The sequence below is a fragment of the Gobio gobio genome, assembly GCF_949357685.1.
Source record: "Gobio gobio genome assembly, chromosome: 6".
NCBI lineage: Eukaryota > Metazoa > Chordata > Actinopteri > Cypriniformes > Gobionidae > Gobio > Gobio gobio.
This window is the reverse complement of record NC_137102.1, coordinates 58,763,614-58,785,490: the sequence shown is the minus strand read 5'-3', so window position 1 is coordinate 58,785,490 and position 21,877 is coordinate 58,763,614. Positions and strand designations below refer to the sequence as shown.

At 37.4% G+C, this 21,877-nt stretch overlaps 1 protein-coding gene across 1 annotated transcript; it reads left to right on the top strand.

Moving 5' to 3' along the window:
- Positions 1-16,424, top strand: cplx4c (complexin 4c). Its single transcript, XM_079818651.1, has 3 exons — positions 1-410; positions 13,490-13,577; positions 14,546-16,424. The coding sequence occupies exons 1-3, from the start codon at positions 250-252 to the stop codon at positions 14,768-14,770; spliced, it is 474 nt and encodes a 157-aa protein (XP_079674777.1). The 5' UTR covers positions 1-249; the 3' UTR covers positions 14,771-16,424.
- The last annotated feature ends 5,453 nt before the right edge of the window (positions 16,425-21,877 follow it).

The window sequence follows — 21,877 nt, the reverse complement described above, 5'->3', positions numbered from 1 at the left end:
GAGCCGTTTTCATCACACCCTCAGCCTCATCTCCATCACAACAACAGGTGCCAAATCTGAAACTACACCTCTATTGTCTTCATATTGTTAGTGTTGCTCCAAAAAATAAGTTATAATTAGCTTCAACGCCGGCGTTACTGAACTGGAAAGGATACTTCTGGAAAGCTCTGGGTCGAATACATGAGCTAACACCACAATTTAGTGAATATTGGATAGTTCATCTACTCTCCAGGCCTAAACCCGGAGAACATGGCATTCCTCATGCAGCACATGTTGGGGGACAAACTGAAGAACATGACCGGAGGAAAGGAGGATACAGACGAGAAGGCGGACGGAAAAGAGACGGCGGCGTCTAAAGGAATGAGCCGGGAAGAGTTTGAGGAGTATCAGAAGCAGCTCATCGAGGAGAAGTGAGTACAGCGTTTCATTCATTAGAGCAGAGGTGGACAAAGTACACAACTCCATTTCTTGAGTAAAAGTAAAAGTACTATTGGTTAAATATTACTCCATTACAAGTGAAAGTTGTAAAGATAGATTTTTATTTAAGTAAAAGTACAGAAGTACTTGCTTTTAAAAGTACTTAAGTATCAAAAGTAAAAGTAAACGCAGTATTTTATTATCGTTGCATTGTTGTATGAATGCGCTGTTCCATCATGGTGGTTTAAGCCAGTCATTCTCCATCCGACATGCTAGCATATCTTGAACTCATTTAAATACTTGCTTAAAAGTTACAAAGCTCTTATCAAAGTCAAAATCATACTAGAAAAGAAAGGTTTCTACATTGTGTTTATTTGACAGGATTATGTAAAAAACATTTCTGAAAGGACTTCAGTTAACATTATTAGCCCAACTACGTTTTTGCATGCTAACTAACATCATTGTCGAATGTTACCTATGCGTTAGCGCTCTATCCACAAGGCTATGGCAACTTGGCGGGTAAATCTATAAAAATCATTTGACCAACCATACTTCATACCAATGTTAATTTTGACAGCAAATTTTGATTTAGTTTTAGTCCTAGTCTTTTGACTATAACATTTAAGGCATCTGAATTGTTTTAGTTTTAGTCTATAATAAGTTTTAAGTAAAATTCAGTACTTGTGGTCTGGCGTCTGAGAGGCAGCTTTCTGTGTGCACGTTCATGTTTTCGCACTTTTTCAGACTTATCCACGTCTGCTCTTCTTAATTTTAACTTTTAAGTATGACTATGGTTGCGCGCACTGCGTCTGGGAACTGCCGCCGTCTATTTTGCCATCAATTGATTAGTGTTCAAAAAATACTTGGAAATCATTGAACTTCATGTGATCCTACAAGAGTGATTACTGATAGGCTGTCTGCAAAAAAACCCCCCGAATCATCCACTGACTTTCAAAGCGGCTACGACTTTCTTCTTCGAGGGCCTTGATAGAAATGTAGTGGAGTAAAAAGTACGATATTTGTCTTTCATATGTAGTGAAGTAAAAGTCATACGTTTCCAGAAAAAATACTACTCAAGGAAAGTACAGATACTCAAAAAGTGTACTTAAGTACAGTACTCAAGTAAATGTACTTATTTACTGTCCACCTCTGCATGAGAGCTGAGACTACAGATGGAGAGAGATAAGACACATGAACATGTTCTGTTAAGGTCTTAATACACTATGAAGTGAATAACACTGATGATCACTTGTTAGTGGGTGGGATATATTAGGCAGCGAGTAAAATTTTTGTCCTCAGAGTTGATGTGTTACACTGTAAAAACTAACAAGCTCATTCAACTTAAAATAATTTGTAACCTGGCTGCCTTGAAATTTTGTGTTAAGCTAGCTAAGAAACTTATATTGGAGTTCCTTAGGCTTAAAATTAATCGTTGGGATAACAAAGATGAAGCTGACAAAATAGTCTGAGCAACTTCAATTTAAAAGTTTTTTAGTTACTCCAACAATACATTAAAAGTTCAATAAACTTAAATCCCAGTTGAGGCAACATAAAATTAGTTACACCAACAAACTTTTTCTGCTATCTTGAGTTGTTTAAACTAAGTATCTTGTTGAGTCAATTTATAATTAATAGTTGTGCCAACAATGTAAAAATTGGCTTAACTATGCATTTTGCTGAATAAAATAATTTTTTTAGGCAGCTAGGTTACTTTTTCAAGAATAGTTAGTTGTAGTTCATACAACTAAGAAATCTATGTTGCCTGAACTACTCTGATTAAACGGAGTAGTTGGGCACTGGTAAACTTAATATCTTATACTCAACATTTTAGTTGAACTAACTTATGAAAATTAGTTGAGGTAGCAAAAGCCTCAAATCCTTTTTTAAAGTGTAGAAGCAGGAAAAATGGGCAAGCGTAAGGATTTGAGCGAGTTTGACAAGGGCCAGATTGTGACGGGTCAGAGCATGTCCAAAACTGCAGCTCTACTGGAGCTCAAACTGCTCAAGAAGTTAATGCTGGTTCTGAAAGGCGTCAGAATACACAGAGCATCTCAGTTTGTTGCGCAAATGCTTCAGGAATGGTTTGAGGAGCACAACAACGAGTTTGAGGCGTTGGCTTGGCCTCCAAATTCCCCAGATCTCAATCCAATCGAGCATCTGTGGGATGAGCTGAACAAACAAGTCCGATCCATGGAGGCCCCACATCACAACTTACAGGACTTAAAGGATCTGCTGCTAACATCTTGGTGCCAGATAGTTACCTACCAGAAGTGGTAACACCTAATAAAATAGGTTAGTTGTCACAACGAGCGAGAATAGTTGGCATGAAGCAGCTAAATCTCCAACCTATGGGTCAGAGAGTCAGACTTATAACCCTAAGGTCGCGGGTTCGATTCTCAATACTGGTAGGAACTACTCCGGGTATGAGTGTGTTCACTACTCACGTCTCCTAATGTGTGTGCGCTAACTTGGATGGGTTAAATGCAGTGTACAAATCACAAACTGCTGTTGTTCTCTTCTAAAATGTGATTTTGAAACTGATATCTTGTTTTTATGTGCATAAATTAGTGTTATCAAATCAATTAATGGCATCTAACATAAAAGTTTGGGCCCCACTTTATATTAGGTGGCCTTAACTACTATGTACTTACATCAAAAAATAAGTACAATGTACTTACTGTGTTCAAATTGTATTGCAAAACACCTTTGCTGATATTGAGGTGGGATACGGGTAGGGTTAGGGACAGGTGTGGTGGTATAGGTAAGTTTAAGGGTAGGGTTCGGGACAGGTGTGGTGGTATAGGTAAGTTTAAGGGTAGGGTTAGGGACAGGTGTGGTGGTATGGGTAAGTTTAAGGGTAGGGTTCGGGACAGGTGTGGTGGTATAGGTAAGTTTAAGGGTAGGGTTCGGGACAGGTGTGGTGGTATAGGTAAGTTTAAGGGTAGGGTTTGGGACAGGTGTGGTGGTAAAGGTAAGTTTAAGGGTAGGGTTCGGGACAGGTGTGGTGGTATAGGTAAGTTTAAGGGTAGGGTTAGGGACAGGTGTGGTGGTATGGGTAAGTTTAAGGGTAGGGTTCGGGACAGGTGTGGTGGTATAGGTAAGTTTAAGGGTAGGGTTCGGGACAGGTGTGGTGGTATAGGTAAGTTTAAGGGTAGGGTTTGGGACAGGTGTGGTGGTAAAGGTAAGTTTAAGGGTAGGGTTCGGGACAGGTGTGGTGGTATAGGTAAGTTTATGGGTAGGGTTAGGGACAGGTGTGGTGGTATGGGTAAGTTTAAGGGTAGGGTTCGGGACAGGTGTGGTGGTAAAGGTAAGTTTAAGGGTAGGGTTAGGGACAGGTGTGGTGGTATAGGTAAGTTTAAGGGTAGGGTTTGGGACAGGTGTGGTGGTAAAGGTAAGTTTAAGGTTAGGGTTCGGGACAGGTGTGGTGGTAAAGGTAAGTTTAAGGGTAGGGTTAGGGACAGGTGTGGTATAGGTAAGTTTAAGGGTAGGGTTAGGGACAGGTGTGGTGGTATGGGTAAGTTTAAGGGTAGGGTTAGGGACAGGTGTGGTGGTATAGGTAAGTTTAAGGGTAGGGTTAGGGACAGGTGTGGTGGTATAGGTAAGTTTAAGGGTAGGGTTAGGGACAGGTGTGGTGGTATGGGTAAGTTTAAGGGTAGGGTTAGGGACAGGTGTGGTGGTATAGGTAAGTTTAAGGGTAGGGTTAGGGACAGGTGTGGTGGTATAGGTAAGTTTAAGGGTAGGGTTAGGGACAGGTGTGGTGATATGGGTAAGTTTAAGGGTAGGGTTAGGGACAGGTGTGGTGATATGGGTAAGTTTAAGGGTAGGGTTAGGGACAGATGTGGTGGTATAGGTAAGTTTAAGGGTAGGGTTAGGGACAGGTGTGGTGGTATGGGTAAGTTTAAGGGTAGGGTTAGGGACAGGTGTGGTGGTATAGGTAAGTTTAAGGGTAGGGTTAGGGACAGGTGTGGTGGTATGGGTAAGTTTAAGGGTAGGGTTCGGGACAGGTGTGGTGGTATAGGTAAGTTTAAGGGTAGGGTTCGGGACAGGTGTGGTGGTATAGGTAAGTTTAAGGGTAGGGTTCGGGACAGGTGTGGTGGTATGGGTAAGTTTAAGGGTAGGGTTCGGGACAGGTGTGGTGGTATAGGTAAGTTTAAGGGTAGGGTTCGGGACAGGTGTGGTGGTATAGGTAAGTTTAAGGGTAGGGTTTGGGACAGGTGTGGTGGTAAAGGTAAGTTTAAGGGTAGGGTTCGGGACAGGTGTGGTGGTATAGGTAAGTTTATGGGTAGGGTTAGGGACAGGTGTGGTGGTATGGGTAAGTTTAAGGGTAGGGTTCGGGACAGGTGTGGTGGTAAAGGTAAGTTTAAGGGTAGGGTTAGGGACAGGTGTGGTGGTATAGGTAAGTTTAAGGGTAGGGTTTGGGACAGGTGTGGTGGTAAAGGTAAGTTTAAGGTTAGGGTTCGGGACAGGTGTGGTGGTAAAGGTAAGTTTAAGGGTAGGGTTAGGGACAGGTGTGGTATAGGTAAGTTTAAGGGTAGGGTTAGGGACAGGTGTGGTGGTATGGGTAAGTTTAAGGGTAGGGTTAGGGACAGGTGTGGTGGTATAGGTAAGTTTAAGGGTAGGGTTAGGGACAGGTGTGGTGGTATAGGTAAGTTTAAGGGTAGGGTTAGGGACAGGTGTGGTGGTATGGGTAAGTTTAAGGGTAGGGTTAGGGACAGGTGTGGTGGTATAGGTAAGTTTAAGGGTAGGGTTAGGGACAGGTGTGGTGGTATAGGTAAGTTTAAGGGTAGGGTTAGGGACAGGTGTGGTGATATGGGTAAGTTTAAGGGTAGGGTTAGGGACAGGTGTGGTGATATGGGTAAGTTTAAGGGTAGGGTTAGGGACAGATGTGGTGGTATAGGTAAGTTTAAGGGTAGGGTTAGGGACAGGTGTGGTGGTATGGGTAAGTTTAAGGGTAGGGTTAGGGACAGGTGTGGTGGTATAGGTAAGTTTAAGGGTAGGGTTAGGGACAGGTGTGGTGGGATGGGTAAGTTTAAGGGTAGGGTTAGGGACAGGTGTGGTGGGATGGGTAAGTTTAAGGGTAGGGTTAAGGACAGGTGTGGTGGTATGGGTAAGTTTAAGGGTAGGGTTAGGGACAGGTGTGGTGGTATAGGTAAGTTTAAGGGTAGGGTTAGGGACAGGTGTGGTGGGATGGGTAAGTTTAAGGGTAGGGTTAGGGACAGGTGTGGTGATATGGGTAAGTTTAAGGGTAGGGTTAGGGACAGGTGTGGTGGTATAGGTAAGTTTAAGGGTAGGGTTAGGGACAGGTGTGGTGGTATAGGTAAGTTTAAGGGTAGGGTTAGGGACAGGTGTGGTGGTATAGGTAAGTTTAAGGGTAGGGTTAGGGAAAGATGTGGTGGTATAGGTAAGTTTAAGGGTAGGGTTAGGGACAGGTGTGGTGGTATAGGTAAGTTTAAGGGTAGGGTTAGGGACAGGTGTGGTGATATGGGTAAGTTTAAGGGTAGGGTTAGGGACAGATGTGGTGGTATAGGTAAGTTTAAGGGTAGGGTTAGGGACAGGTGTGGTGGTATAGGTAAGTTTAAGGGTAGGGTTAGGGACAGGTGTGGTGGTATGGGTAAGCTAGGGTTAGGGTTAGGGACAGGTGTGGTGGTATAGGTAAGTTTAAGGGTAGGGTTAGGGACAGGTGTGGTGGTATAGGTAAGTTTAAGGGTAGGGTTCGGGACAGGTGTGGTGGTATAGGTAAGTTTAAGGGTAGGGTTAGGGACAGGTGTGGTGGTATGGGTAAGTTTAAGGGTAGGGTTCGGGACAGGTGTGGTGGTATAGGTAAGTTTAAGGGTAGGGTTCGGGACAGGTGTGGTGGTATAGGTAAGTTTAAGGGTAGGGTTTGGGACAGGTGTGGTGGTAAAGGTAAGTTTAAGGGTAGGGTTCGGGACAGGTGTGGTTGTATAGGTAAGTTTATGGGTAGGGTTAGGGACAGGTGTGGTGGTATGGGTAAGTTTAAGGGTAGGGTTCGGGACAGGTGTGGTGGTAAAGGTAAGTTTAAGGGTAGGGTTAGGGACAGGTGTGGTGGTATAGGTAAGTTTAAGGGTAGGGTTTGGGACAGGTGTGGTGGTAAAGGTAAGTTTAAGGTTAGGGTTCGGGACAGGTGTGGTGGTAAAGGTAAGTTTAAGGGTAGGGTTAGGGACAGGTGTGGTATAGGTAAGTTTAAGGGTAGGGTTAGGGACAGGTGTGGTGGTATGGGTAAGTTTAAGGGTAGGGTTAGGGACAGGTGTGGTGGTATAGGTAAGTTTAAGGGTAGGGTTAGGGACAGGTGTGGTGGTATAGGTAAGTTTAAGGGTAGGGTTAGGGACAGGTGTGGTGGTATGGGTAAGTTTAAGGGTAGGGTTAGGGACAGGTGTGGTGGTATAGGTAAGTTTAAGGGTAGGGTTAGGGACAGGTGTGGTGGTATAGGTAAGTTTAAGGGTAGGGTTAGGGACAGGTGTGGTGATATGGGTAAGTTTAAGGGTAGGGTTAGGGACAGGTGTGGTGATATGGGTAAGTTTAAGGGTAGGGTTAGGGACAGATGTGGTGGTATAGGTAAGTTTAAGGGTAGGGTTAGGGACAGGTGTGGTGGTATGGGTAAGTTTAAGGGTAGGGTTAGGGACAGGTGTGGTGGTATAGGTAAGTTTAAGGGTAGGGTTAGGGACAGGTGTGGTGGGATGGGTAAGTTTAAGGGTAGGGTTAGGGACAGGTGTGGTGGGATGGGTAAGTTTAAGGGTAGGGTTAAGGACAGGTGTGGTGGTATGGGTAAGTTTAAGGGTAGGGTTAGGGACAGGTGTGGTGGTATAGGTAAGTTTAAGGGTAGGGTTAGGGACAGGTGTGGTGGGATGGGTAAGTTTAAGGGTAGGGTTAGGGACAGGTGTGGTGATATGGGTAAGTTTAAGGGTAGGGTTAGGGACAGGTGTGGTGGTATAGGTAAGTTTAAGGGTAGGGTTAGGGACAGGTGTGGTGGTATAGGTAAGTTTAAGGGTAGGGTTAGGGACAGGTGTGGTGGTATAGGTAAGTTTAAGGGTAGGGTTAGGGAAAGATGTGGTGGTATAGGTAAGTTTAAGGGTAGGGTTAGGGACAGGTGTGGTGGTATAGGTAAGTTTAAGGGTAGGGTTAGGGACAGGTGTGGTGATATGGGTAAGTTTAAGGGTAGGGTTAGGGACAGATGTGGTGGTATAGGTAAGTTTAAGGGTAGGGTTAGGGACAGGTGTGGTGGTATAGGTAAGTTTAAGGGTAGGGTTAGGGACAGGTGTGGTGGTATGGGTAAGCTAGGGTTAGGGTTAGGGACAGGTGTGGTGGTATGGGTAAGTTTAAGGGTAGGGTTAGGGACAGGTGTGGTGGTATAGGTAAGTTTAAGGGTAGGGTTAGGGACAGGTGTGGTGGTATAGGTAAGTTTAAGGGTAGGGTTAGGGACAGGTGTGGTGGTATAGGTAAGTTTAAGGGTAGGGTTCGGGACAGGTGTGGTGGTATAGGTAAGTTTAAGGGTAGGGTTAGGGACAGGTGTGGTGGTATAGGTAAGTTTAAGGGTAGGGTTAGGGACAGGTGTGGTGGTATAGGTAAGTTTAAGGGTAGGGTTAGGGACAGGTGTGGTGGTATGGGTAAGCTAGGGTTAGGGTTAGGGTTAGGGTTAACCCTAACCCTAATTAAGATGTTAGTGCATAGTAGTTAAGGCCACCTAATATAAAGTGGGTCCACAGTTTGTAAATATACATGTATGTGTGTGTGTGTGTGTGTGTGTGTGTGTGTGTGTGTGTGTGTGTGTGTGTGTGTGTGTGTGTGTGTGTGTGTGTGTGTGTGTGTGTGTGTGTGTGTGTGTGTGTGTGTGTGTGTGTGTGTGTGTGTGTGCATGTATTGTATGTATGTATATATACACACATATAGTATATATTTACAATTTTTTATGCTACATGCAATTCATCAATTTGACAGCACATGTATAAATGATGTATTCCCAAACTCTCTATGGGATTTGTGATTGTTGTCAAAATGTGTGTATTACAGTAAGAATGGATGGGAAAACACATATTTCGGTGAAATTAAATAAGTACTTTGGAAGTATGCTTGACCCCTACATATTAATGCATCTGCTTTGTGCTACTGACTGATCACAAAATCTATAATCTGCAGGATACAGTTCTTTAACAAAATCCACAACAGATCTCTTCATATCGTACGGTAAACTACATATGTCTTCATTTGGGAGCCACTGAGCATCATAAACACACTGTAAAAAATGATTGTGATTTTAACAGTATTTTACTGTAAAAATGCTACGGTGAAAAACAGTTAATTGGTTAACAGAAAGTTTCCGTACTATATACGGTAAAAAACTGTAATAGATCTAACCTTACATTTAATTTAATTTTAAAGTAAAATACCGTTAAATTTACAGTTTTTGGAAGTGAAAAAGAACAAGTCATTGTGTAATTTACAGTGAAAACCCGTAACTCAAATAATTAACTAAATGATTAATTAAATATAAAAACTATTAACTAAATGATTCATTAAATAAAAAATAATTAACTAAATGATTAATTAAATATAAAAACTATTAACTAAATGATTCATTAAATAAAAAATAATTAACTAAATGATTCATTAAATATAAAATAATTAAATAAATGATTCAATAAATATAAAAATAATTAACTAAATGATTCATTAAATATAAAATAATGAACTAAATGATTCATTAAATATAAAAATAATGAACTAAATGATTCATTAAATATAAAACATAATGAACTAAATGATTCATTAAATATAAAAATAATGAACTAAATGATTCATTAAATATAAAATAATTAACTAAATGATTAATTAAATATAAAAATAATGAACTAAATAATTCATTAAATATAAAAATAATGAACTAAATGATTCATTAAATATAAAATAATGAACTAAATGATTCAATAAATATAAAAATAATTAACTAAATGATTCATTAAATATAAAATAATGAACTAAATGATTCATTAAATATAAAAATAATGAACTAAATGATTCATTAAATATAAAATAATGAACTAAATGATTCATTAAATATAAAAAATAACGAACTAAATGATTCATTAAATATAAAAATAATGAACTAAATGATTCATTAAATATAAAATAATGAACTAAATGATTCATTAAATATAAAAATAATTAACTAAATGATTCATTAAATATAAAATAATGAACTAAATGATTCATTAAATATAAAATAACGAACTAAATGATTCATTAAATATAAAATAATTAACTAAATGATTAATTAAATATAAAAACTATTAACTAAATGATTCATTAAATAAAAAATAATTAACTAAATGATTCATTAAATATAAAATAATTAAATAAATGATTCAATAAATATAAAAATAATTAACTAAATGATTCATTAAATATAAAATAATGAACTAAATGATTCATTAAAAATAAAAATAATGAACTAAATGATTCATTAAATATAAAATAATTAACTAAATGATTCATTAAATATAAAAAATAATGAACTAAATGATTCATTAAATATAAAAATAATGAACTAAATGATTCATTAAATATAAAATAATTAACTAAATGATTCATTAAATATAAAAATAATGAACTAAATGATTCAATAAATATAAAAATAATTAACTAAATGATTCATTAAATATAAAATAATGAACTAAATGATTCATTAAATATAAAAATAATGAACTAAATGATTCATTAAATATAAAATAATGAACTAAATGATTCATTAAATATAAAAAATAACGAACTAAATGATTCATTAAATATAAAAATAATGAACTAAATGATTCATTAAATATAAAATAATTAACTAAATGATTCATTAAATATAAAAATAATTAACTAAATGATTCATTAAATATAAAATAATTAACTAAATGATTCATTAAATATAAAAATAATGAACTAAATGATTCATTAAATATAAAATAATTAACTAAATGATTCATTAAATATAAAAAATATTACTAAATGATTCATTAAATATCAAAATAATCAACTACATGATTCATTAAATATAAAAATAATGAACTAAATGATTCATTAAATATAAAAATAATGAACTAAATGATTCATTAAATATAAAATAATAATGAACTAAATGATTCATTAAATATAAAAAATATTACTAAATGATTCATTAAATATAAAAATAATCAACTAAATGATTCATTAAATATAAAAATAATGAACTAAATGATTCATTAAATATAAAATTATTAACTAAATGATTCATTAAATATAAAATTATTAACTAAATTATTCATTAAATATAAAAATAATTAAATTGTAGAAATAATTATCTAAATGATTCATTCAATATAAAAATAATTAAATAATTATACAAATAAGTATCTGTGATTTTTTGGCAGGAACACAGTTACCAAAGTATTTTTGTATAACTAAAATGTAATTAAATATAAATAAATCAATTAAATAAATAAATACAATTTGTAAATATTTCCAATTGTTAAAAAATTAACTGTGGTATTTTGGCAAGAACACATATTATAGTAACTTTTAAGTAAAAATAAATAATATAATATTAATATTAGAATCATTGTAAAAAATGAAGTTCAGTCAACTTGGATGTTTAAGTCATTTCAACTTAATTACATTAAACTGACTTTTAGAAAACGAGTTGAATGCTGTATAACATGATTTTAAATGAATAAATGATACAGAAGGTTAAAAAACAAACATAATATAGGTTTCAATCCCACTCACTGTGTGTATGTTTATAAACATCAGAAATCGTCTTAGTCTGTTATTATTGTCTTATCCTAATTCCCATTTCCTGTGGCCAGCCGGCCAAAAGTGGGATCAGTCCGTTATAGCCGTCACCGCTGATCTGAGGTCAGAGATGTCAGAGATGCATGACAGTATATGTGAGGATGTGATATTAATAAAGCATAAATCCATGTAATGATGAATAATAATAACTCTGCCTCTTGAGCTGGAGGTCAACAGTGAGAAGAGAAGCCGCTCAGTGCGAAGGCTGTGACGTCTCGGAAAAAAGACTACACACACACATTGCCGTAATGTTGCTTTGCACTATATCTTATCTCTTTATATAACGCCCCATGGCTTTAAGACCAGAACTGGGTCACGAGAGGCCTTACCGGGTCAAAGGTCACGGCCTTTAGTGTGATCCGACCACAACAACTGATGAAATGATCATAAAGGTGCTGCTGTCTGTGAGCATGACAACACGTCTGCTCTCCCGTGTGTGTGTGTGTGTGTTTGGCTATTGAGCATTACAGCGTTTACCTTGCTTGACTCTATAGAGCCGCCTGCTCCATATTTTACCCATAAACCCCTGTAACCTTCTTAGGCTCCATCCTGCTGCCGTCGGGTCAGCGAGTAACTGGGCTATTATTTCGGTAAGGAACAGTCTGTGGACACGTTTGAGCGAGCGCTAATCTCTGGGTCAGAGTAATACGATTGCCAGGGTTAGGAAGACGGTCAGATTGATTGCTTTCATGTAAATAATAGCCCATCTCACAATACATATCTCAATCCAGATTAATACAATAAACTAATAAGGGTTATTAAGCCCACTTTTGTACCATATATATATATATATATATCAATTATAATTTCAAATTTGCATTAATATAATGCATATATGGATATTTTACTCTTTTATTATATGATTGGCATTAGATTGTCATAATTCAACTATAATATTTATTTATTTAATCAGCAAAAATACTCATTAATATAATGCACATATGGATATTTTATTGTTGATGTTTTTTATTAAATGATTGGCATTAGATTGTCATAATTCTACTGTAATATTTATTTATTTAATCAGCAAAAATACTCATTAATATAATGCATATATGGATATTTTACTCTTTTATTAAATGATTGGCATTAGATTGTCATAATTCAACTATAATATTTATTTATTTAATCAGCAAAAATATTCATTAATATAATGCACATATGGATGTTTTATTGTTGATGTTTTTTATTAAATGATTGGCATTAGATTGTCATAATTCTACTGTAATATTTATTTATTTAATCAGAATAAATTCTCATTAATATAATGCATATTTGTATATTTTATTTTGATGTTTTTTTATTAAATGACTGCCTTTAGATGATCTTAATTCTACTGTAATAATTGCTTTATTTATTTAAATAAACACACATTTTCATTAATATCATGCAAACTGTATCAACACAGTTTTATTTTTAAATATTTTTAATTAAATTATTGCTATTAAATTCCCATAATTGTACTGTCATTTGTTTTATTTATTTAATCAATAAATTATCATTAATATAGTGCATATATGCCTTACTTTTGATGTTTTTTTTTATTTAATAATTGCCATTAGATTTTCATAATTTTGCATTAGTTTAATCAATATACATTTCCATTAATATAATGCATACTGAAGTTTTATTTTAAAGCTTTTTATTAAATGATTGCATTAGATTCTCATAATTGTACTGTAATAATTGCTTTATTTATTTAATCAACATAAATTCTCATTAATATAATGCACACCAAAGTTTTATTTTAAAGCTTTTTATTAATTGATTGCATTAGATTCTCAGTAATACACTTTTTTTGTTCTTTTTAAATTTGGTGCAACAAATACTATTTACCCCATAAAGACTTTACAATTGAAATAATGTATCATTACAGGAGAAGTTGCATAAGAAAATGCTGAATTTTCATGAAAACAATGCAAAAAATGTTCAGCAAAACACAATTTCTCATTTTTACCTTGTGAGATTTACCCAGGAAACACCTCATAACATATTCCAGATCCATTTATCCATTTAATAGAGCAGAAAACACCAGAAACTGATTCACTAAAGGGCTAAAAGTCCAAGCAGTAAAACCACACAATGCAGTTTCTAAAGTCTCGACCTGATTTGTGCTGTCGATCTGTAATGCTGAAGGTGTTAAGCACATTATCTCACACTGTTAGCTGTGGTCTAACATGGAGTAAACCTGTTGTAGAACAGACACATGAACAATGCAGTGACGTGTTGTGTGTTGTGTTGGCAGGATCGCGAGGGACCAGGAGTTTGCCACAAAAAAAGCCGAGAGAGCAAACTTACGCGTGCATCTGCGTGACAAATACAGACTACCACAGGTATTTCCATTAAAGGATCAGTTCACTTTTAGATCAACTTTTGCTGATAATTTACTCACCCCCATGTCATCCAAGATGTCCATGTCTTTCTTTCTGCAGTCGAAAAGAAATTAAGGTTTTTGATGAGGATTGTTCTCCATATAATGGACTTCAATGGGCTCCAAACGGTTCAAGATCCAAATGACAGTTTCAGTGCAGCTTCAAAGGGCTTTAAACGATACCAGGCGATGAATAAGGGTCTTATCTCGCCAAACCATCAGCTTCTGAGAGAAACCCAGCAGTATTTATGCTATTATTTTACCTCTTATCAGACTAACGTGATCATCTCTGAGCTCCGCCATAACTTCCGCTAAGTGAGGTCAAAATACGAGCCTGGTCATAGATATATCGATCGTAGATGCCTCATTCTACTGATCCGTGCAGGCGCTAATGAGGCATCTACGTATAGATCTATGACCACGCTCGTATTTTGACCTCACTTAGCGGAAGTTATGGCGGAGCTCAGAGACGATCGCGTTCGTCTGATGAGAGGTAAAATAATAGCATAAATACTGCTGGGTTTCTCTCAGAAACTGATTGTTTGGCTAGATAAGACCCTTATTCATCATCTGGTGTTGTTTAAAGCCCTTTGAAGCTGCACTGAAACTGTCATTTGGACCTTGAACCGTTTGGAGCCCATTGAAGTCCATTATATGGAGAACAATCCTGGAATGTTTTCATCAAAAAACATAATTTCTTTTCGACTGCAGAAAGAAAGACATGGACATCTTGGATGACATGGGGTGAGTAAATTATCAGCAAAAGTTTATTTAAAAGTGAACTAATCCTTTAATAATATAACATATGCTGGGTTCATCTCTCATATAACATGTCCAGATCACATTTAACTTGAATGTGGAATTTGTTGATATACTGAAACATATTTCAAACTCAGGCCTCATGACTGTCTTTCACACTTGCATCTGTAGAGCGCACAAGACGATGCCACCGTCCAGATGGCCGGAGACGATCTGGACATCCCCGAGGAGCTGGCAAAGATGGTGGATGAAGACGAGGAGGAGGAAGAGATAAACGATTCGTTTCTGGGAAAGCTCCAGAACATGGACGTGGACTTTGATTCAATCAAGGCTAAAGCTCAGAGCACGATGACGGAGGTCAAACAGGCCGCCGAAGACAAATGTGTCGTGATGTGATCGTTCGGTTAAACGTACAATAAACCGCACATCGTCAACAAGTATGGATTTGGAGGAATTTTTACTTAGTTTTCTTCATCTAATGATTAAAGTATTAGGCAAAATTCACTTTTATATGGTGTTTGAATATAAATGTGTGTCGGCAGTGTGTTCACACCCACCCTATAATAGTAAAAATACACCCATTCCTTTTTTTTAAATCCCCATAAATCATAAAACATGCCGTTTGCAGTTTCTATCACATATGATTAGGCCCCGCCCACGACAGCTGACAGACTCCGCCCTATTAGCATAGCTCCTCCCCTCGGTGAGCTGTCCGCCATGTTTATCTCCTCGCCGGAGCGTTCAAGAAAACAAATGTGTTCTTTTTAAAGCTACTAAAGTTATTGTTTGATTCATATTAACAGCAGATATAGCATTAGGTACTGTATATTACGCTGCTGTCACTTTAACACACAGATCTAATACACACATGTGATTTCTTTCCCTGCTGTTTGCGTTCACAGACAGAACCGACTGTGTTTATGTGTGTGTTTGACAGTTTAAGCGCAATAAGACGTGAAAGAGAACTTAGTTTAATACTCACGGGACGCTCCGTCTGACATCAGCTTTCTGTGCGCGTGCGGGTGTGTGTGCGCTCAGAAAACCATATATCAGACGTTTAGACTGATATGGTTTTAAAACGCATGCAGATAATAAACTTTCATGAGGAAGAACTGCAATGTCACGTGAGAGTGATCGCGATATAGATCATAATCAAAAACAAACAGATGTTTTAGTTTTTGGCAGAAGCTTTTAGTATCACAGGCATGAGCTGTACAGGCTCCGCCCTCTTCTGGAAAGGGGGCGGGGAGCAGCAGCTAATTTGCATTTAAAGATACATGCATGTTTTTCCTTCCACTCCAAAAAATTATCTGTGGGGTATTTTGAGCTGAAACTTCACAGACACTTTCTGGGGACACCTGAGACTTATATTACATCTTGTAAAAAGGGGCATAATAGGTCCCCTTTAACACAAAGACTGAATTTTTATTTTTGGGTGAACTATCCCTTTAAGAGGATAACATTTACAAGGCATGCTTTAGCCATACAGGACAAGTTCCCCTAATTACAATCAAACAGTCCAAACACATATGAGTGTTGTTCAAACTCAGTCATGCTGAATACTAAAATCTGATTGGTTGAATTAGGATCATGTCCTACCTGGATGAAAGCATCACGAAGCTGAGGACATCTGCTGTTTTTCTGAAAAGCAATGAAAAATAAGCTCATGATCAATAATTAGGCATCTTAAAATAACGTTTCTTCATCTGAAGTAGACATTCAAATCAGTGAAAGAGAAGATGCATAAGAATGACAATAATGTCTTATCTATTGTTTCTTTCTTTGTCAGTTTATTATGCTTTATTGTATTATGTTATGTTAAGCATGAATTCAAAATAAAGCATTTGCCATCTTTCCATTAAAAAATGAGACCAAATGAGTGTTGCATCTTGGGTAATATTTTACAATAAGGTTTCATGTGTTAAAATTAATGAACTACATTATAGTTAACATGAATAATACAGAATGTATTAGTTAATCTCTCATTAGTTAATGCTCTGTGAACTAACATAAACATTTTAAGTAACATCAACAAAGGTTAATAAATCGCAAAAAAAAATCTAAATATCGCCTTTATCCAACTTGTTCTTGTCTTCCGTGTGTGCCTCCACGACGCATGCGCGAGAATATGACGTAGATCCGGCGTTTGGACACATGACCGATTTGTTTACAAGCAGAGGAAGACGCGCGTGTCTAAGCTGTTGAATTCTACATTGATCGTGCTTTGGGTCTCGGCGTAGTGCTCAGAATGGGGCTAAAGTGTGCATTTCATGGATTCCCGAACGCCGGATCTGCGTCATATTCTCGCGCATGGAGGCACACACGGAAGACAAGAAGAGGTTGAATAAAGTCGTTATTTTGATTTTTTTTGCGCACAAAAACTATTGTCGTCGCTTCGTAAAATTATTGTAGAGCCACTGTGGTGAGATGGATTTTGTAACGACATTTTAAGTGCCTTTTATGGGTCTTGTGAGTGTAAATGTACTGAATGCCAATGGAGGCCTATCTGAAGCCTTTCTCAGCACCAGCTTTACACTCAAATATCTTCATTTGTGTTCCGAATATGAACGGAGGTCTTACGGGTGTCGAATGTGTCGAACATGAGGGTGAGTAATTAATGATATCATTTTCATTTTTGGGTGAACTAATCCTTTAAACCTTATTCCAAGCCTGACACCAAACATTAACCCTGTAATGAAGTAACCATTAGAGCCTGACCAAAGAAGGGAAAACTGGGACACCATCAGCTAATTAACCTTCATTACAAAACAACACTAATTAAACTGCCATTGTGATATCACCAAGAGTTGCAGTCAAAGACTTTTAGAAAAGGATAAAATGTAAATTTTTCTAATTTTGTTGACAGATCTTATTGGTTTGACTTAGCACTGCCCTTCAGAAGCAACAGAAGATATGTTTCCCAGAAGACAAAATAAGAACACTTTATTGATACATTGATCTTTATATTCAGAAAGTTTGAAAATAAAGGGGCGGGGCCTGGTTGAGTTAGTTAGTAGTGTTTATGGTAAGGGGCGGGACATTTCCCAAACACGCTGGAATCGTTTGACCAATCACAACACACTGATCCAGCCGACCAATTAGAGCACAGTGTGCTTTTCAGAAGGCGGGGCTTCATAGAGACAGAGTGTTACTGACAGACTGAGAAGAGAGGAAATAATCAACATTCAAGCCGGAAAACCTGCTCTAGTAGAGCCTTAAAACTAAATCAAGACTGCAAAAGAGCATAATTGGTCTTCTTTAAGAATCAAGCACTTGTAAATTCAGTTATATTTTATTCTTGTGGACTATATGTATGTGAAACAGCTCATTCAGGACAGTACCAAATAAAAACAACCCTCTTGTTTAAAATTATTATAATTTTGTGGATTCTGCAAGGTATGTATATTTAAACATACGTCTGCAACTATAAAAACTCAGATATTGAAATATAATTTAAAGGAATATTTCACATAAAAATTTGAATCTGTCATCATTTACACTGCATTCAAACGTGACACTTATAAGTCCTATGAACAATTATGGTGCTTTATAAAAAATTTAAGTAGTAAACGAGTTAATAATGACAGAATTAGGCCTATTTGTGGACGGACATCCCTTTAAAGGAGTGGTTGATTATGATTTCACTTTTTAAACTTTAGTGAGTGTGTAGTGTCGCTATTTGAGCATAAACAACATCTGCAAAGTTGCAGCGCTTAAAGTTCAAAGCAAAGGGAGATATTTTCTTTTAAATAAATTGCATTTTAAGGACTACAACGAGCTTCTTCACGGGTTAGTGACATCACTAACCCTAATATCTACATAAACCCGCCCCCGGGAACACACAACAAAGGGGATGAGATTATCATGATAGAATATGCTAATCAATGACTTGAAGATCGTTAAAGGGATAGTTCACCAAAAAATTAAAATTAGCCCATTATTTACTCATCCTCAAGTTATCGTGTATATGACATTCTTCTTTCAGACTAATAAAATCTACTGAGTTCTGAGTCTGAATCTGAGCTATATTAAAAATGTTCAGGCTAATCCAAGCATTATAATAGCAGTAATAGTTGCTCTGTTTTTGAAGTCCATAAAAAATGCATCTGTCCGTCATATAACTGCTCCACACGGCTCTGGGGTGTTAATAAAGGCCTTCTGAAGCGAATCGATGCGTTTGTGTAAGAAAAATATCCATATTTAAAAATTTATTTCATTTTTTTCTCTGGCTCTGCATCAGCCGTCCCCGCGCCATCACTTCCGGCGAATAAGGTCAAAATACATGCAAAATACCGGCACGATCCTAGATATATACATAGATTCCTCCTTAGTGCCTGCACGGATCGGTTGAATGAGGCATCTATGTATATATATCTTTGATCTGCCAGTATTTTGACCTTATCCACCGGAAGTTATGGCGCTGGGAAAACTAGATGACATTTGTCTGATAAGAGGTAAAAATCTTTGGTTTCATTGCCGGTCTGCATGAGGTAATCAGAGCTGCTAACATGAGCTCCTGAAGCTCCGCCCAGTGAGCGGCAGCTCATTTGCATTTAAAGGGACACACACAAACAGCGCGTTTTGTTCGCCCTCAAAAAGTGACCATTTTAACATGCTATAAAAGATGATCTGTGAGCTAAAACTTCACCTGCACACTGTGGGGACGTCAGAGACTTATTTTACATAATTATTGTAAAAAAGGAGGCAATCAACCACCCCTTTAAATTAAACCCAGTACTAGTTTATAGCAGAATACAAGATAGTTGAATGTCAAAAGAGCATTGTAGGGTCTACTTCAGGAATACCTTAACCTTTTCTTCATCCTTAAAATGTTAGCGTGATAAACAAGAGTGTCTTCTTCACATTGGACAGCAGATTATCTGTTCTATCCCTTCTCTGCACCTGCAATCACAACACAGCCTAAGAATAGACAACACTAGACTGCTTACTTAGCATTGCTTCACAAACTTCCTCTAGATAAAGCATTAGTTGTGTGACAAGAGATGCTTAGCAGTGTGATTCTGCAGATAAAGACTTGCTTTGGTATCAAACACCAGCTGCTCCAAATCATTCATGTGAAAAGCTCATTAACCATCGAAAGAAAGGCTACAGCAAAAAAGGATGTGTAAACAAGAAGAATAAGGTATTCCCATGTTTTCTGGATAAGGGTGATGGTTTTAACATGTTTTTCATTTAAGTAGCCTTGTTGGTCACAACCATTTTACTTCCATAATAATACATATTATTAAACAGATTGTTTGCTTTGATTATTTAGTATGTCATTTACTTCTATAAGCAGACACATTTGCGAATGCACCAGATTTTATGCTTGGATAAAAAGGGGCTACATGTTCGGAAATGCTTGTTATTAGCGCAACGGTGGCCGTTAAGTGAACTGCAACCAGCAACGCTCACAAACTAGTGCACACATGTAATGTTCAAAAGACTGAACCAGAGATGGGCACTCAAGTTCATGGGCGTGGGAACCATTGTATGTGGGTGGGACAAGGGAGTGGAGTGAGTTCGGCAAAAGGCGGATTCTAACCTCTGTGATTTCCCTAATTTTGTCTTGCCCAACTAGACGTTTAGCAAACAAGGCAATATTATAATGTCTGTCGTCAATAATAACGCTGTGTAACAAACGTGATTCATTCAGTGACTGTATTGAAAATGACTAGCCTACTCGTCTTGTTGCCAGGACAATTGTTTTTTTTTTATTTTACATTATAATAATCGATTATATACATCCAACAGGCTGGATGTAGGCTATCCCTTACAACTTAGGACCTATATTAAAGGGGTGATGAATTGAGAAATCAACTTTCCTTTGAGCCTTTGTTATATAAAAGTTCATCGTGATATGAAAATATCCTGTAAGTTTCAGAGCTGAAAACGTCCTTGTTAAGGCCCTTTTACACCGGACCCGTCACGAAAAAAAAAAAAAGGAAAATTATTTGTGTGCGAATAGTTTGCGTCAAAACCATTCACATCAGCTGCGACACGAATTTGTGACGTCTGTGATGTTTCAGAGCTCCAACATTACAAAACATTCGCGGCGACAGCTGAGAAAACACGGACACTTCCTCATCCAGTGAAGACGAGCTTTTCACTTTATTTAAAAGACAGAATAGTAGGTTTCGGGTGCACCCAGTCTTAAAGAACAGAGAGTCTGAAGGGGAGCTCATCTTGTACAAGAGCTAAACTTTATCATGGCCGGTTCCGCACTTACTTTCAAATGTCCGTGGGACAACTCCTCCAGAGACAGTAGCACACATTCACTTTCCATAGTCACAATTAGGTTTAGAAAAAAATCAACGAGTTTTAACTCAAAAGTTGATGTTATCGTCGTCTGTAGCCTACAGTGGGCAAACGCAGCTGCATCTGTACAGCTGTAAACACAACTACAGCTGTAATCTCATGAGAAATGCGATACCTGGCAAAGGTTAATGTTGATTGAATAGCTAATGACATCAACTGGACATTTCGTGATCTTTGTTTCCTTGTATGTGATTGGTTTAAGCCTTTTCTGTCGCTGCGAGAGTTTAAAAAAAATCGACATCGAAACGAAAAAATAAACTTCGTTTTTTCGCCACAGCACATTCGTGTTCGGTGTGGAAGCCCTCATTGCACAAACAGCTGATCAAAAATAAAACCATTGCGCGAATTATTTGCGCATCAAAATCGCTTCCAGTGTGAAAGGACCAAAGAAAAGCTTTTATAGACACCAGGCCCAGAAAACAAGAGATCTCACAATATGTCGACCTTTGACGTCATAGGCCCCGATCACACAGAACGCCTTTTTCAGGATCGAAAACGCGAGGCTTTTATTAGTCGACGATTTTCAATTTAGAAAATAGCAGTGCGCTGCGTTTTTTTTTATGTTCGTAAGAAACCCCCGAATCAGCTGTCCTGTCAGTCTCATCAAGGTAACGTCACCACAACGGAAGGCCGCCTCTCCATTCATTTGATTGGACAACAGAAAAAAAACGTGATGACGTCGAGCGCTTTTCCGCTCAGAGTTCATTTTTTTTCAACTTCGGGCGCTCAGAGCGCCCCTTCTAATGCTGCGTTCACACCAAACGCGAATAGAGCGCCAAAATCGCGTCTACCGCGTCTAGTTTCACGCGCGAACATTTTGAATGCATTTGCGCATCCGTGGCGGATTGGACGCGTGTAGAAATCAAGCGCTGGAAGCGAAATTGACTCGCGTTCAAGGCACTCCAGGAGAAATATGTCATAAAACACCACTCTGCCTCTTTTCATTTTCATTAAAAATATATATTAATCATTAATAGCCACACACATGTGGCCCAGGAAACGCCTACATTATCTTCACTACATGTATATTTAAATATCCTAAAACAGCCATTCCCAAACTGTGGTCCGCGGACCACTAGTGGTCCGTGAGGGTATTGCAGGTGGTCCGTGGAAAGGCAAAATAAAATAAAATAATATTTTTTTACCTTCATTTTACTAGGAAATTCCCATTAAAAAATAAAAAGT

Bases quoted from the DNA above. Each gene is read 5' to 3' on its own strand.
- cplx4c (XM_079818651.1), top strand. From the start codon at position 250: ATGGCATTCCTCATGCAGCACATGTTGGGGGACAAACTGAAGAACATG. The intron at 411-13,489 runs GTGAGTACAGCG...TTGTGTTGGCAG, and splicing joins AAGCAGCTCATCGAGGAGAA to GATCGCGAGGGACCAGGAGT. The intron at 13,578-14,545 runs GTATTTCCATTA...TTGCATCTGTAG, and splicing joins ACAAATACAGACTACCACAG to AGCGCACAAGACGATGCCAC.